General features: G+C 63.6%; 2 protein-coding genes across 5 annotated transcripts in view; both read left to right on the plus strand.

Moving 5' to 3' along the window:
* CBFA2T3 (CBFA2/RUNX1 partner transcriptional co-repressor 3) overlaps positions 1 to 10615 on the plus strand; it is an 85932-nt gene extending 75317 nt beyond the window's left edge. For 3 of the 4 annotated variants that reach the window (XM_081216654.1, XM_081216657.1, XM_081216655.1), the window contains 5 exons: positions 1767 to 1852; positions 2426 to 2624; positions 3066 to 3134; positions 3403 to 3593; positions 4848 to 10615. In XM_081216654.1, coding sequence (XP_081072780.1) covers positions 1767 to 1852; positions 2426 to 2624; positions 3066 to 3134; positions 3403 to 3593; positions 4848 to 5147 — 845 coding nt within the window. In that variant the 3' untranslated portion in view covers positions 5148 to 10615. Of the gene's footprint in view, positions 1 to 1766; positions 1853 to 2425; positions 2625 to 3065; positions 3135 to 3402; positions 3594 to 3824; positions 3906 to 4847 lie in introns of those variants that run through there. The other variant, XM_081216656.1, reaches the window with a different exon arrangement.
* A 2437-nt stretch (positions 10616 to 13052) lies between these two features.
* PABPN1L (PABPN1 like, cytoplasmic) lies at positions 13053 to 16042 on the plus strand (the record flags this gene model as incomplete). Its single annotated transcript, XM_081217723.1, has 6 exons — positions 13053 to 13412; positions 13676 to 13868; positions 14192 to 14244; positions 14743 to 15024; positions 15540 to 15728; positions 15812 to 16042. 6 exons carry the CDS (start codon positions 13053 to 13055, stop codon positions 16040 to 16042), a joined length of 1308 nt encoding a protein of 435 aa, XP_081073849.1.
* Positions 16043 to 16113: the final 71 nt, after the last annotated feature.

Raw genomic sequence — 16113 nt, forward strand, 5'->3', positions numbered from 1 at the left:
AAGTCGTCTAGCTACCACGACTGACCTTCTGACCTTCCTCTGTGCTGGGTCAAAGGGATGAATAGGATTAGCCTCCACGCCAGGGACCCCCCCGCCCCAGCGTTTTGGTGTGGGAAACCTGGAAACAGCTGCCCCTGAGGCAGAGGCCCAGGGCACCGATGGTGGGCCCAGAGGAAGGGTCAGCAGAGGCCTTGCCCCTGCCTCCTCCCCCCGGAAGCTCCCAGGGCCCGGGCCCAGGCCCAGGCCTGGGCAGCAGGTGATAGCGTCTGGCTCCCTGCAGCCGGGTCAGGCAGGTGCTAATTCCCACCCGCTTCTGCTAAAGCAAAAATAAACGCCAGCTGTCAGGCAGATCTCAGCCACTATTTTGGTTGGGGCGTTGGTGCAGGCCCCAGCTCCGTGGGCAGCAGGGCAGGGTGGTGTACAGCGGGCTGTGTCCACTACCTCCCACCTCTGCTGCAGTGTGGGTAGGCGTTTCAGGTTTGGGGGCTAAAAAAGGCCTAAGTAGACCCCAGCCCAGGAAGCATGGGCCCTGCTGGGTCACAGTGGGGGTGAGCATATTCGGTATTTCAAAAAGTGTAGGAGGAGCTGCTGTGAGGAAGCCAGACGCTGCCCCGCAGGCGTGAATTTCTCAGCTCTCAGTTGTTTGTTTTGTTTCTGATTATGGGGTGTGGGCACCCCATTGTTTCAGTCTCTGGAGCTACACCAGCCAGCGGCTAAGGGCACAGCCCCAGCTCCAGCCGACCTTGCTTTACTTTGGTCAATATGTCCCTGTAACCAGCCTCAGTTTCCTCATCTATAAAATGGAAATAACAGCAGAACCCCTCCCCCGCCACACACACGGTTGGAGGCTGCGTCAGGGATGAACATGTAAAGCCCTTAGCACACAGCCCTGCTCCACACCCAGGGCTCTCCCCTCCATCTCGTCTCCCGGGAGTCTTATCACACCTCCGGGAGGCAGGCGGGATGGGGAAACTGAGGCCACAGGCAAGACAAGGGGCCCAGGTCCCATGGGGAATGAGTGTCAGGGCTCTGGCTTTTCCCGACCCCACTGTTTCCCAGGAGACCACACTTAGACCTGCTCACCTGAGACCCAGCAGGTAAGCCAGATCACCCGTCTTACCAGGCTGGAGCTCGGCCCAGGGGACACAGAGGTGAACAGGCCACACTGGCCCTGCCCTGGGGACTGACACAGTCTGTTGGCAGGACTGAGAATAAGCAAAGAAGCACCTATAATTACTACACAACCGGAGATACATGGGGCTTAAGGAAGCCTGAGAGCCCAAGGCTGAGGAGGAAGGAGCCTGTGACCTATGCTTTGAAGGATGCATAGGAGTCCAGCTAGCTCAGGGGAAGCAGTAAAGTATGGGTGAAGCCAGGTAGCCATAGGAGGCCCTGAGCATTGGGGAAGCCCCTTGACTGAGGTCTGAGGCCACTATGCCAGCAGCAGGGGGCAGAAAGAGAGTGCCTGGATTTGGAGGTGGGGGAGGCGTGGCCAAAGCGCGGGATGGGGACAGGGGTCTCTTCTTCCGAAGCATGGGTAGAGGCCAGGCCTTTTCCTGAGCCCCCAGGGCAGTGGGCAGACGGTCAGTGCCCAGGGTTCTCTTCCTCACCTCTCCACGGGAGGGCACAGCCCGTGGGCGGGGCCTGCGGCAGGGGCGTGGGTGGGGGCGGGGCCTGCGGCAGGGGCGTGAGCAGAGGCGGGGCTTGATGAGCGGGGGCGAGGCCTGGGAGCGGGGCCGGGGCCTGAGCATCAGCCTCCTCCGCAGCCGTGCACGAGTCCCGGCCTGAGGAAGTGATTGACCACAGGCTCACGGAGCGCGAGTGGTCGGAGGAGTGGAAGCACCTCAACAACGTGAGTGTCCAGGCTCGGGCCACGGGGCGTCGCAGCAACTCGCAGGCGCTCTGCCCAACCTGCGGGCGCTGCGGGGGCAGGGCTCGTGTGCGCCCCCTTGGCCCTGCGCCCGCCTGTCTAGGCTCGCCCGTGCGCTCCTGGTCGGCCCCTCAGCATCCTCCCTTCTAGGGCCCCGCGGACCGTCTCCCGGAGAAAGGTCCTGGCCGCGGGGGAGGGACCCCTTTGACACCATTTTCAGGGTCATCCCTGCCCTGCGTCCTTTTGGGGAGGGGACCCCAAGAGAAGGGTGGTCCCCAGAGCGGCCCTGGCCCGTCTGCTTCGCGGGGCAGACCGCACCTCGAGGGCTGCAGGGAGAGCCCCAGGTACCTCCCGGCTGGTGTGGTGCCCCGGGCGCCTCCCCAGCCCCGCCCAGCTGCTCAGGTGTCTTTCCGGGCAGTGGAGGTGGGTTTTCAGGCCGCAGCCTTGAGCCCCCTCGGGCAGGCGTGGCGGGCGGGCTGGCCGGGCCCGGAGTGTGGGACAGTGTCCCGGCTGTCCTCGTCATCGAGTGGCTCACCCGGCCCCGCGTGCCCGCAGCTCCTGAACTGCATCATGGACATGGCCGAGAAGACGCGGCGGTCGCTCACCGTGCTGCGCCGCTGCCAGGAGGCCGACCGCGAGGAGCTCAACCACTGGATCCGGCGCTACAGTGACGCCGCCGAGGACAGCAAGAAGGGCCCCGCGCCCGCCTCCCGGCCCCTCGGCAGCTCCGCGGGCGCTGAGGCCTCTCAGCTAGGTGTGCTCTGTGGGCGCGCGCGGGGCACCGGGGCCGAGGCCATCACTCGCCACGGCAGCGCCCTCACACGGCCCTGCAGTGAAATAGCACCCAACACGGTGTAACCTGGAAAAGAGGGGCCGCCTGCCGCACAGACACTGCCTGACCCGCTGGGAGGCCCAGCTCTCGGTTCCGATAGGCCAGGGGCCCGGCGCTGGGAGGCCCCTGCATGATGGCCGTGGAGACGCAGAGGGGCGAGGCTCGGCCCAGCTCCCAGCCGAATCCAAAGCCCATCGGCTCCCGAGGGTCTCCCTGACATCACCCTGCCCCCCCCAGCAACTGATAACAGGGTTTCCACCATGGGTACCTTGGGCGCCCCCAAGATCACGCTCACACCCTGCCCCCATGGCCCAGTCGGGTGGGCCCCGTCCTGTGTGTGATGCTGGCCTTCCTGTGTTTCAGATGTCCACCGGGAGTCTGTGCCTCGGACCCTGTCCAGCTACATGCCCGAGGAGATCTGGAGAAAAGCTGGTGAGTGGGGGTGGCCCGGGGCCCCAGACCCTCTCGCCCTCCCCTGCGTCTGCGTGGGGGTCCCTGCGGGCGCGCCCAGGCCTGCTGACTCAGAATGTGGGCGTGGGCCCAGTCCCCGCCCTCCAGGGGATGGTCCTCTACACTACGGTAGAGGGTGGGCTTTGCAGGTTTCCCCCCCCCCGCGACCATTCGCGCCCCCGGGGCTGTGGGCAGGGGAGACCCGTCTGGGCCGGTCCAGGTGCTGACCAGCCGGGGGCGTCCTTTGCAGAGGAAGCAGTGAACGAGGTGAAGCGGCAGGCAATGTCAGAGCTGCAGAAAGCTGTGTCTGACGCGGAGCGCAAGGCCCACGAGCTCATCAGCATGGAGCGAGCCAAGATGGAGCGGGCCCTGGCCGAGGCGCGGCGGCAGGCCTCCGAGGACGCCCTCACCGTGGTCAACCAGCAGGAGGACTCCAGCGAGGTAGGGCCGCCCGCCCTCCCTGCCCCCCACCACCCGCAACCCAGTCCAGGGCCGGAACCCCACTCTGCCGCCTCCCGGTCACATGCTTCCCAGCCACGTGACCTTGGGCAGCCCTGGGGCCCCTTGACCCCACATGGCCTGGTGAGGCAGGTCCTGTGGGTGTCCCCATTGTACAGATGTGGAGACTGAGGGCTCCAGAGGGTAGATGGCTCACCCCAGATCACTCCCTAGGAGGTGGTGGGGCCGTCATTTGAACCCAGGCTGGCAGACGCCAAGGCCTCCTCTAAGCTGTGAGAGCAGAGGCAAGCAGTGGGGCGTGAGAATCACCGCGCTGGTACCTCCGTGTCCACTGCATTCTCTCCTTGTCTGAGAAGGGCTTGGATGGCAGAGAGGTTAGGAGGAGGGAGAGGCTCTCTCCAGGGGTCCTGGGACTGTCCTCGGGGAGGGCACTTCTCCATAGCCCCCTGGATTCGTCTGTGCTGAGCTGGCCCCGAGGGGGCAAGGGGAGCTGGGACACAGAAGGACAGCTTGTGGCGCTTCAGGCCGTGGACGTGCGTAGGGAGGACGGTGGGTGTCAGGGAAGCCCGCTAGTGGTACCGTCCGTCCGAACAGTCCTTGAGGGAGTGTGCCGGCAGGAATCTGGGGAGCAGCAAGGGTGGGGCGGGGGGCATGCCTGCAGAGTGTGGCCAGCAGGAGGCTTTGGGGGCTAAATGGGCGCTTGGGCCTTTCTCCCAGGGCGGTTTGGCTTCCCCATCCCACAGCCTGGGCTGCTGCCTCTGGCCTTTCGCTGGAATCCCTGCCCACCTTCTGCTCGTGTGGGCAGCTGGGGTCGTTGCTTGTTACAGAAAAAAGGATCAGAGGCCCAGTGGTAGGGGAAGTACAGGATCTCAGCAGCTGTGGCTGCGCAGCCCACTTCTTTACTCTGCCAGGGCTGCCACATTCTGGTATCGGAGCCCTGGCAAGGCCAGGAGAGCTTCCTGGAAGAGAGGGAGGGGGCTGTGGCCCACCGTGAACCTGTCTGGGGTGGGCTGGAGTTGTGGGAGCCCGTCCCCCCAAAACGGCCCAGCTGAGGGGCCGTGTCTGCAGAGGGTCATCGCAAGCTGGGGTTTTTCTCTTCTTGCTCGGTGATGTCGTGGCTGGGTCTGAGCAGGTGTGTTTGGAGTGTGTGCTTCCCTGGTCTGCAGCCAGGATGGGTCCTCTGGGGAACTGGGGGGCCGGCCCAGGCCACCTCTGACCGTGCCCCCTCACATCCAGAGCTGCTGGAACTGCGGGCGCAAGGCCAGCGAGACGTGCAGCGGCTGCAACGCGGCCCGCTACTGCGGCTCCTTCTGCCAGCACAAGGACTGGGAGAAGCACCACCATGTGTGCGGCCAGAGCCTGCAGGGCCCCTCGGCCGCAGCGGTCGAGCCAGTGCCCGGACAGCCTGATGCCACCCCAGGCCTGGGCCCCTGCCTGCCCCCGGCCGCCGTCAGCCCCAGCGAGGCGGGCTCCACGGGGCCCTCCCGCCCCGGCTCCCCCGGCCCGCCCGGCCCGCTGGATGCCGCGCCCCGCTGACCCGTCAGGACCCGGTGCCCATCGACCCACCCGGCCCCGCCCGGCCCGCTAGACGCGCGCCCAGACCTGGGAGCCGACCTTGGGAGTCACTGCTGCTACTGCTTCTCTCCAAAAGAAAACACAGAACCAACAAGACTGCATCAATGCAACTTCCTCAGCTACCTGACGATCACGCCTCAACCTCTTCGTGCATCCTCAGAAACCACCCGACGAGCTTTAGGCAGCCGGACGGACGCCGGCCAGAGGTGACCGGCTCGTCCACACCCGCCCCTCCCTCTTTCTCTCTCTGTCTCTCTCATTTTTCTCTCTTTATGACTTTCACACACTTTCTCTTCAATGAAAAAATCTAATTGGTGGGTTATATTTTCATTGAAGAATTTTGGGGGGCTGTTTGGCAAAAGAGCTACTCAGAAATGGACAAAGAAAACTGGGGTTTTTTTTCCTCCCCTTCCTGATTCAAAAGGGAAAAAGAAAACTGTTCTTTTATAGCCGGAGATCTGAGCCGCTGTGTCACTGAAACCACCCCCGGGGTGTGTGGCTGGTGCAGTGGGGACGGTTAGAAAGATGTCAATTTCAGACTCAAGAAGTAATTTTTGGTTTCAGGGTTTTTTTTTTTTCCTTTAATGTCAAGCTGTTTGGCTTTAAGTAGAAATCCAAAAAGTTTTTTTAAAAAAAGGTAAAGGAAGCATACCTGTAAACTACCTTGCCAGCTAGCCAGCCAAGGACGCCGGACCCACCTCTGCTCCAAAGGAAATCCAAAAAGCAAACACAAGAAGTCAAAATCCAAAATTTTTTTGTCACTGCCAAAGTATTTATTTCACTGTTTTACTCTACGCCTGGGCTTGTTCAGATGTCGGTCTTTTGCTTTGATTCTGTTCAGGGGGGTTGGGATGTTGGGGTTTGAAGTGTTTTGTCCAACAAGAAGCGACTTCTTTCTTTTCAACTCGACGGCAGCACCTCCGCCGGGGCCGGGTTGGGTGAGAAGCTCGGCCCTCGGCACCCACGCGTGTGTGCCCGTCTGCGTGTGCACCCGGGGCACGCCCAGCGTGCGTCTGCACACGTGCAGGGAGGGTACCTCATCTGTCCTCACTCCATCTGTGAATTTCCGTCAAATTTCATTCTTTCCATTTGTGAAAAAGAAGTCCTCACGTGTCCTTCCCAGAGAGAACATAATTCTGAGACAAAACTGTGACAATCTTTTGGGTTGATTCTTGACTGCTTTTCAAAGCGCGAGGAGACAGCCACTGCGCCTTCAACTGCTTCTCGTGTCCTCCTCTACCTCTGCTGCCCGCTCCGAGAAGCCTCCCGCCCACCTCGTCTTTCCGTCCCAGCCCTGTGTCTCCTGCAGCTCCACACTTTCGCAGAAAAAGGAATAAAACGACAAAGAAAAGCAATCCGCCCTCCCCGCACCTTCTGGAGACTTGATCAGCTGTATATAACCCTGCATTTTTGTCCAGCTGTTCCTCAGGGGATGTTTTCTCTCCGAAATCCCCCCGCCAAGCCTAGCCCTGTCCCCCCACCCCACTCAACTCCCCCCGCGATCTCAAGGAGGAAATAAAGGAATAAAGAAATTCTGATCTGTACCCAGTGGGAGAACAAACAGCAAACACGGTCTCCGATCTGTGTTTTCTTGCGTGGCTGTAAGGAGTTCCCTGGACTGGAGTGCAATAGTGACCAGCTACTGAAACCGGGTGCCCAGGGGCCCCACCGAGAGGCAAGAAGTCAATAGTCTGCGATAATGTGAATGTATATAGTCCTTGCAGAGGTCCAAATGATGATATTCATGATGATGATAATAAAGAAGAGATGTTTGCCAAATAAAAAAAAAATTAAGAGAAACCATGGAAGTATGTAAAGTTCAGGAACTAGGTTTTCAAAGAAAGCTGAACTGCGGTCCTGCAGCGAGCAGCAGGTTGGTTGATCGCTGTTACTTTTCAGAGTTGTAAGAATTAGCCCTTTGTGTATTGCCAGGAAGGATTCCGTCGGCACACAGGCCAGGTGCCATCCGAACCCCACCTGGCAGGAGCCCTAACTCTCACCCTCCAGAAAGCTCCCGGGCTGCCTGGGGCGGCAGGGCCGCCTGCCCCTCCGAGGCTCGCTTCTGTGGGTCTCAGAAGACCAGGGGCCAAGTGGGATTCGGCTCTCGAGAGGCAGTGGGCGCCCACCCGTCACGTCTCCAGTCTGCTTTCTCTCTCGCAAGACTTGGACCTGTCAGAAGGGCAGTTGTGCACCTGCTGTGATGTAGCCCCGCCTCTCCCCCTCGGACTCCATTCCCACGAGGTTGTGCTGGTGGAGGGTGGTGCCCTGGGTGCGCTGGGGTGTGGCTGTGGAGGTCTGAGACCCTGATGTCAGGACTGCGGGGTGAGTCCTGGCTGGGAGGATCCCGTCACCTGCAGCCCCGCGGGTGTGCTTTGCCGGCCTCTGTTCCTCTTCCCCTCCCAGGGTCCCCTTTGAGGACAGGCAGGCGCGCCAGGGCTGGCCAGCTGGTGGCATCGGGCCAGACCAGCCTGCAGGGCTGGACCACAGGCTGAGGGTCCGAGGTGGGGACGGCCCCTCCCACCCCAGCTGTTGGGAAGAGGTCACCTCAAGCCAGCTAGGAAAGGCCATCTTCCCTGTGTGGCCCCCATACCTGTATCTCATATACCAAGACCTGCCTCTGGCCAGGGCTGCAGAAGCCTGGCACGAGGGGCCGGCCAGAGGCCAACAGACGTAGCCCCTGCCAGCAGAGAGCGTATGCAGGGTCAGAGGGTCGCAGCCGGGTGGGCTGGGCGGCTGGCAGCGAGGAGGCTGAGGCCCAGAGGGGGCGGGAGGGGGTGTCCACGGGGGCGCCGTGTCAGTGGTTGCCGGGTGTGGGCTGGGTCACACGACGCAGGTGGCTCCTTCCGTCCAGGGCCCCCCTCCGTGCTTTGGGAGCCGGCATGTCTGTTGGTCGCTGTGCTCAGGCCCTGTTTGGCCAAAGGGCTCACGGAGAAGGCAAACTCCCAATGAGTAGCTGTGGTCGGGGAGTGGGGAGGCGGCCGGAGCTGGAGTTGCTGGCGGTCTGTGTTCCCCCTGCCTTTCTTATGCAAAGAGGGCGTCTGGACAGAAGGGGGTCCAGCTCAGAGCCCGGCCTAACCCGCTGCCTCCTGAGCTTAGGGGCCGTAGGTGTGCGTGGGAGGGTCTCTTCCCCAGGGGCCGAGATCGGACACGCTGGTGAGCCCAAAGCTCAGTGAGATGCGGCTGCTCGCAGACGCTCCCTCCCCACCCAGTCAAACCAAAACGGCAGCATTACCCTGTTCTGAGGCCAAAGCGACCGCAGGAGGGCCGCGTCAGGGAGGATGCACAGGCTGGGACAGCAGATGCTGGCGCCTGGGCCCCCTCAGCCCCGGTGGAAAGCCCCCTGACGTGTGACCCTTCGACCTTTCCCACCCCCTCGTCTCTCTGGCCTAGGACGTGTCATTGTCCCCAGGTGGTGGTGTCTGGGGGGTGTTCTGTTGGCAAAGACCAGTGCCTACCATTCCCCGTGTGGACAGGCTGGCACACCCCAGACCCCGTCTGAATCACGAGGGTTCCCATCCCCAGGACCAAAGGAAAGCCTTGGGTGCTACCGGGGAAGAGAGGAGAGCTGGAGAAGGCCTTGGGGCCAGGAGGGTAAGGGCCGTAGTACAAGAGGAGCTGGCCTCCCGGGAAGGGGCCACCCTGTGGGGTTGCCTCAGGGCCCAAGGGGTCCAGTGGTGGAGGGGCACAGGTGGGAGGGGGCGTTGCTTCTGGTTTCATCCCAGTGACACCGTGGAGAGGGCTGGGGCAGGCCCTAACTTCCTCCTATTTGCCAGTTTTTCCAAATACATCCTCAGAATGACACCAAAGTCCAGTCCCTGCACCTCCCACCTTGCCTGTCTCAGCTCACTGTAGCGTGTCTGTGTGGCCATGATTCTGCCCAGCGCTTCAGCCTACCTACAATGACTTATTGATTCTTTTCTTTTATCAGTTCACCCTTCTGACCAATCCTGTCATCTCCCTGGCCGTTCATCCATACACCCATCCATCTCTTCATCCACCCATCCACTCATCCCTCCATCCACCCGTCCATCTGTCCATCTATCCATCCATCACTCTAACCCAGCTATCACTTGGTCCCCCGTTCATCCTTTCAGCATCCACCTGTCTGCACACCACACATGTGTCTCCCATCTAACCCACACGACCACGCCTCAGTCCATCCCCAGGCAGAACCCAGTGTAGCGTCACCAACTCCCTCAGTGATCCAAAGCCATGGGGGTGCTTTGGGTCCCCCTTGGCCTCGGTCACCCCCTCCCAGTGCCCCTCCCATTGGCCCAGGCCTGCTCCGGGGACAGATAATCTGCCCGCGTCTGCTGCAGACGTGGGCAGATTGGACCAATATCCTAGCAACAGCTCTGGCCAGGCTGGGCCCGCCTAGCAAGTGTGGTGGCCGTGGGCCAGGAGGGGCGCTGGAGGTGGCCCACACAGCTGCCCAGGGGCCCTGTGACCGGGACCACCAGTCGGGGAGCGCACATTCCCTGGCAAGTCCCAGACATTGCAGGCTGGTGCCACCCACTCCTCTCCTTGTCACCAGGGGTCACTGCCTGGAGAAGGGGTCCCCAGGAAGGGAGGGGCAAGACAGAGCCCCGTGCTGGCCTCCCTGAGGCACCAGTACTCCTGGGGCTCCTGCTTCCAGGTGCGCGTGCCCGGCTCTGCCGCACCCCTCTGCCTGTCTTCCGTCCAGGGGTCCCAGATGCTGGAAATCACCCCGCAGAGCTGGAGAGCTGTAGACAGAGCCCCTGCCCAGGTTGGTGGGGTGGGTGTCCCTGTGGCCCTAGAGGCGCAGCACACTCTCCCAGCCCCGGCTCTCCCTGGGCCCCTCAGCCCCACACCTGCCTGCGGGCTCCCGTGACCTACGGGGCTCTTCCAGCGCCCCCCGCGGGATCACCTCCTGCTGGCAGGAGAGGAGGGAGAGGAGGATGCAAGGAGCCTGGACACTGTGCACGGATGAGGCCCGGGGAGCCGGCCGTCTGGGCAGCAGCCTGCACAGTCCCCGGCGTTCCAGAAAACTCTGGAATCTGCCTGCTTCCTGCTGCTTTTGCTTCAATTCAGCCGGACCCTGGGGTACCTCCCCAGAGACCCCTTAGAGCAGTAACTCGACATCAGGATTCAAGGGGAGCCTGGCTTTAAACGTTAGAATGAAGGACAAGGGGCTCCTAGCCAGGCCAGCCTCCGTGGGCCAAGGGGCTTGGGCGGCAGGAGCTGGGGCCCGGCTACACGCAGCCTCGTGGGCAATGGACTGACTGTCCACTTCCTCTTCTTCTTATGTGATTTTATTTTTTAATTCCCCCAAAGGGGTTGGACCGAGAGTGCTGGGTCATATTCCTCGGTGCCGGGCAGGGTCCTGGTGGCCGCCCTCCCGTGTCCCCCCATCTCTCTGTTCGCGGCCGTGTGGGTTCTGTGTCGTGGAATAAAGCCGCCGTTCACCATCACGGGCTCCGCCTCTCCTTGGGTCCCCGGCGACTCCGCCTAAGCCTGTTTCACACCTTGATTCACCAGATTTGTGTTGGGGGGCTTTCTCGGTGCCAGGCAAGAGGGACAAGAGGGGGTGCACCACGCCACGGGGGTGGACGAACGTGTGGTGCAGGGTCGGGGCGTGAGTGGGACGTGGCGGATGACCTCTGCCTCCTGAGTTCCCGCCAAGTGGGGTGAATTCTCGAAGGTTGTGTCCTCGAGGTGGTCGGGACGACCTTGGACCCCAGATGACACACTCGTGGCTTCAAGGGCTCGAGCCCCCCTGCCTGTGGCCATGTGGGCACCTCCCACAAGACCCTGAGGGTGGACACCTTGGCCCTGAGGAGCCAGGGTGTCCCAGACGTGGTGTCCCGGCTCACAGGGCAGGTCCCGCCCCCAGCGGGTGTGCAGGGCTAGGGCTCTGGGCTCACGGGCGGCCCATGGGAGGAAAGAGCTGTTATTAATACTCGAGCCCAGCCTGGAACATGGTGTATTTTGAAAGGCGTCACTGGAAAGGCCAGCATGGGGGCAAGCCTGTCTGCACGCCAGGCAGCTGGCCGGAGCCCCAGCTGGGCTTGGTGTGTCAGCAGTCCCGGCACAGAGGGGATGACGGCGATTTTCCATTGCAGAGGTCTGAGCTCAGAGGGAGCCTGGCTGGGCCGGGCCCGAGTCCAGCCGGCCCTTGGCTTGGACGCAGCTGCCCTGGTGTCCCGCCTCCCACCTGGAGGTAGAGGGAAGGGCCTGGGCCAGGGGCCCTCCGTGGGGTCTCGGCCCACAGGAGAGGGGGCCTGAGTGCCCCGAGCCGTGGGAGAAGGACCTGCGGCAGCTGCGTTCTGTCCTCGTCCGGCAGCCTTGGGCAGGGGCCCTGTCCTCGCTGCTGCCCTTGAGGCACTCTGGCCGGCGGGGGGGACCTGGGGACATGTAACTTACACAGGTCAGACAGAGGGCAAGGCCCCGGGCGCTGTGGCCACAAGAGGAGATGGAGCAATCGGGAAGGCTTCCTGGAAGCAGCAGCACAGTGAGAATAGCGCCCCCTGGAGCCTTGCACATGCAAGTGCATGAAGCCATGTGCAGCCTGGGGAAAAGGGGGTGTTGCAGGCAAGGAGGGCCGGGAGCTGGGAGGCCAGGCCTGCAGGCGCACAGCCAACTCAGGCCGGCTCCTCTCCCTGCAGGGCCCGGGGGGGTTCAGCCTCCACGGAGGTGAGAACAGAGCCGGGAGGAGAAAGGCAGCCACGGCATCCCCCGCTTCCTTCCAGGGCGCATGCCTCGTCTCCCCATCCACGGCCCCCAGGGTTCGTTCACAGGCTGCAACTCTCCCCTCCCCAAACTCCACATTCCCAGGGAAGAGACCCTACCAGCAATGGTCTGGAGGGTGGGATGTGGGCTGGGTGGGCACACGCGCCCAGAGGGGCCCCCCATAAACACGTCAGGAGGATGGAAAAGGCATGGCAGGAGCTCCCCCAGGACGACGCCAGGGCGAGAAGAGGCCAGAGCAGCTGCTCGGGAGGACGGACGGAGGATACCAGGGCACCCCGGGACACAGGCCTGCAGCTGCCCTTGGGAAGAGAGAGGAACGGGGCGGGACCTGACAAACTGCCTTCAGGCCCCCAGTATCCAGGCCTGATCTGCACAGAATTCATCATCGTGCCCTGTGGCCCGGGCAGGGATCCAGCTTCATTCATTAAGTGGTTCCCACCTAAGGGCTGGCCCAGAGTTGGGGTGGGGGAGGGGAGGGACCACAGGGAATCCAGGAGGGGTCAGGAGGAGGGATGTCTCTCCTTCTGGCCCAGGACCCTGCCCTGGCCTGGCCCGAGAAACCGCTGACCTCGTGGCACCCCCCTACCCCCCACCCCCAGAGCCTTGTTCAAGCTGTTCCCTCCGCCCAGGCCACCCTCGCCTCAGCTCTGCCTGACCCAGTCCTTGAAGGCCGGCTCAAATGCCACCCCCTCCAGGAAGCCTGCTCTGACCCCCTGTGCCCCCTCCCTGCTCTGCACATCCGGGTAACTTGCTCATGCCCGCGTCATCCTAACCGTGGCCAGCCACTGGAGGCGTGACACAGCGAGGTGGGGGGACCTGCGACCCCTTAGCTTCCTGGCTCCTGCATCGTGGCGGGTGAGGCCGAGCTGTCGCCAGGAGGCCCTCCCGGCTGCACCACAGCTGCACCCTCTCCACCTCGAGTGTCCCAGAGGGGCCGGCCAGTGAGGAAGAGGGCACCGGGGCGGGGGTCCAGCCTCTGACCCCTCAGGGCCCAGAAGCCAGGGTGGAGGCTCGGCCCCAGCCCGGAGGCCTCTGAAGCCTCTAGTGGGAACACCTGGCCTGGGGGAGGGCTTAAAGCCCGGGAGGGTGCAGGCAGGTGCCGGCAGTGTGTAGGCGAGCGCGGAGGCTCTGCCGGCCCCTCCTGCCCCATCCGCCATGTGGCCCTTCCTCAGCCGAGCTCTCTTCCCACCCCCCACTGAGGCCTGGCTCAGGAGGGCTTCCTCAGACCCCGAGGCCCAGGGCTGGGGGGCCTGGAGCCGGGCCGAGAAGAGCCCTCTGGGCCCAGAGGCTGGAGACACGGAGGAGGAGGAGGAGACCGGGGAGGCGGAAGAGCGCGAGGAAGACGCAGGCTTCCTGCCGTCTCTCCTGGAGAGGGGGGACCTGGCCGAGTGCCCGTTACCTGACCAGGTAACAGCGGCGCAGAGCGCCTGGTGGAGGCCGGCCGGGAACTCGGGAACCTGGGGAACCCCGTGCATGGGGGCAGGGGGACGGACGGCTGCAGCACTGACCCCACGGGTGAGAGGGCCAAGAGGGCCACTGTCCCCATGCCTGGAAGAGGGTGTGCCGCCCACCTGTGCACAGGCTGGAAAGGGCAGGGGGGCCTCTCTGGCCTGAAGGGGACTTTGTGTGTTGGGGGTGGATTACAGGGGCTTCTCTCCAGGCCCGAGTCCGTGTGGCCTTCCCTTCCCCCCCCCGCCCCCCCCCCGGGAAGCCCCTAGCATGACCCTGAGAACAGGCAGGGTCAGGCCCCCTTCCCTTCCCCTCCGCCCTCCCTCCAGCAGAGCCTGGGGGCTGTCCCGCCTCCGGGCTCAGCCTGGGCCATGTGCTGGCAAGAGCTGGAAGCCATCAAACTGAAGCTGTGGGCCATGGAGCAGGCCCAGCGACCGAAGCCGCCCGGGGAGCAGGGCCCAGAGGGGGAAGAGGAAGACACCGGGGCCCTCCTGGCCGGGCAGCTGCTGAGCCCCGAGACAGGTAGGCACCAGCGGGCCAGGCCGACCCCTTCCCTAGTCCGTGGCCCCCAAGTCCTCGGGCGCGAGGGTAAATGGGGGTGAGCTGCGAGCTGCTGCAGGAAAAGTGTGGGCTCCCGGGGAAAGGCCAGGGCTTCCATGAGGTCCGGCCTGGCAGTGGGTCCGTCTAGACAGGCCCCAAGGGGTGCTTTTCCCCAAGAACCCAGGTGCCCCTCTTCCCCAAGGAGCGAGGACTGAGCCACCAAAGTGAGGCGCCTGCCCTTAGCAGCTGCCGGGAGCCCCCTGCCCAGGACAAGCCCCCTGGTCCTGAAGCCCCTCTCTCCACAGACAGCCCCACGGAGGCGGTGGAGGCCGATCACAGATCCGTCTACGTGGGCAATGTGAGTGGGGTGAGGGGGGTGAGATGGGGTCGGCCCAGCAGCACCGGGTCTGCAGCCACCTCCTGGCTGTGAGGATTAAAGGAAGGGACGGTGTGGGTAGCAAACCCCAAAGCCACATAGGCCTGGAAGGGAGGAGCAGGAGGGGGGCTCTGATGAGGGCTGTCCCCATGAGGGAGTGTGGACCCTCTGTGGTCAGGCCTGATTTCCCACTGTGGGCTGGCATTCGGGATCTCCACGTGAAATCTCCCAGTGGACAGAGTATTGGCAACGAGTTCCACTTGAAAAAGCCATGCGCCCTTTGCACAGGCCAGTAAACTTGGGGAGCATTCATCTGGGCATCCAGTCCACTCCCCCGGCAGGGGGGCGCGTAGAGGTCTAGGCTACCACCCTCACCCTGGGGCCCAATCAAGCCCTCTCTACCAAGAAAACGTGCTGCAGGAGACCCTGGGAGGCGGAGGCCCCTGCAGAAGGCCCACCACCAGGGTCCATGCCTGTCAGGTGGACTACGGGGGCACAGCCCAGGAGCTGGAGACCTATTTCAACCACTGCGGGGAGATCCAGCGGGTCACCATCCTGTGCGACAAGTTCTCCGGACACCCCAAGGGGTCAGTTGGGGCTTTGGGGAGGAGCCGGGGGCGGGGACAGCTCTGCGTGGGTGAGCGTGGCCCACACCTGCCCCTGCCCTGCCCCAGCTACGCATACATAGAGTTTGCCACCGAGAGCTCGGCCCAGGCCGCTGTGGAGCTGGACAAGAGCGTCTTCCGAGGCCGGATCATCAAGGTGTGTGTTCCCCACCAGTCACTGCGGGGGGCGGGGTGCAGGGCTCTGCTCTGAGCTCCTCTACGTTAACCCATTAATCCCTGAGGGGACAGGAAAAGCAGGCACGGAGAGGCTGAGGCACCTGCCCGAGGACACGCAGCTGCCCCAGCCTGACCCTTCTCCAGTGTCCGGTGTTTGGGCACATCCGCCGGGTGGTCTGGGGGCACCTCAGACCCCAGTAGGTTTGGCCTGGGTGTAAGCCCTGGGGAGGCTTCCTTCCTGACCCCCCCTGCAGGGGGAGATGTTGGCTTGACAGGGGCTAGGAACAGGTTAAGATCTGATGCCTCAGGCAGCCCCATGCCCTGGGGCCGCCAGGGCCTGGTGGGTGCTGCGGCTTGTGTTCACCTGCCTGTGAGCCTTCAGCAGGGAAGCCCAGGAAGGCTTCCTGGAGGCAGCTTTAGCCCTGGTCTCGGCCGTGGGCTGGGGAGGAGGGTGTGAGAACAGAGGTCTCAGGCGGACTCGGCCTTTGGTTCCAGGTGCTGCCCAAAAGAACCAATTTACCAGGGATCAGCTCCACGGACCGCGGGGGCCTTCGGGGACACCCAGGCGCCAGGGGGGGACCCTTCCCCCACAGCAACTTCCAGGGCGGGGCCCGTTTCAGACCACGGGGGCGGAACCGGTGGGCCGGGCCCTGGGAGGGCGGGACCCTATTGGAGCGGGGCCCGGTGGGCGGGGCTCTGTTGGGCCTGGCTGGGTCCGGTGGGCGGAGCCTTGGAGGCCGCTCGCCCCCCGGCCTGTCTCCGGGCAGGGGGCGCGGAAGGTTCTCGCCGTGGTATTCACTGTATTGAAGGGAGGGCCCGATTTTGAGAGCGGGGCTGCGGCTGGGTCAGGAGTAGACAGCCGTGCTGCTCGCGCGACCATTTACTCCGCACAGAATAACTATCCGTCCCCTTCCCTCGGCGGGAGGACGGCCCAGAGCCCACGGCTGAAGCCACCGGTCACGAAGCAGGGCACGGGGTGGGCCTGGCACGCGGGCTAGTCGGGGCTTTGGAGGGCACCGGGCAAATCTGCGGGCAGGTGAGGCCCAGGCAGCGTTGGGGCAGCTTCGGG

This window comes from Mesoplodon bidens (assembly GCF_964165515.1).
Source record: "Mesoplodon bidens genome assembly, chromosome: 18".
In the NCBI taxonomy this organism is placed as follows: Eukaryota; Metazoa; Chordata; class Mammalia; order Artiodactyla; family Ziphiidae; genus Mesoplodon; species Mesoplodon bidens.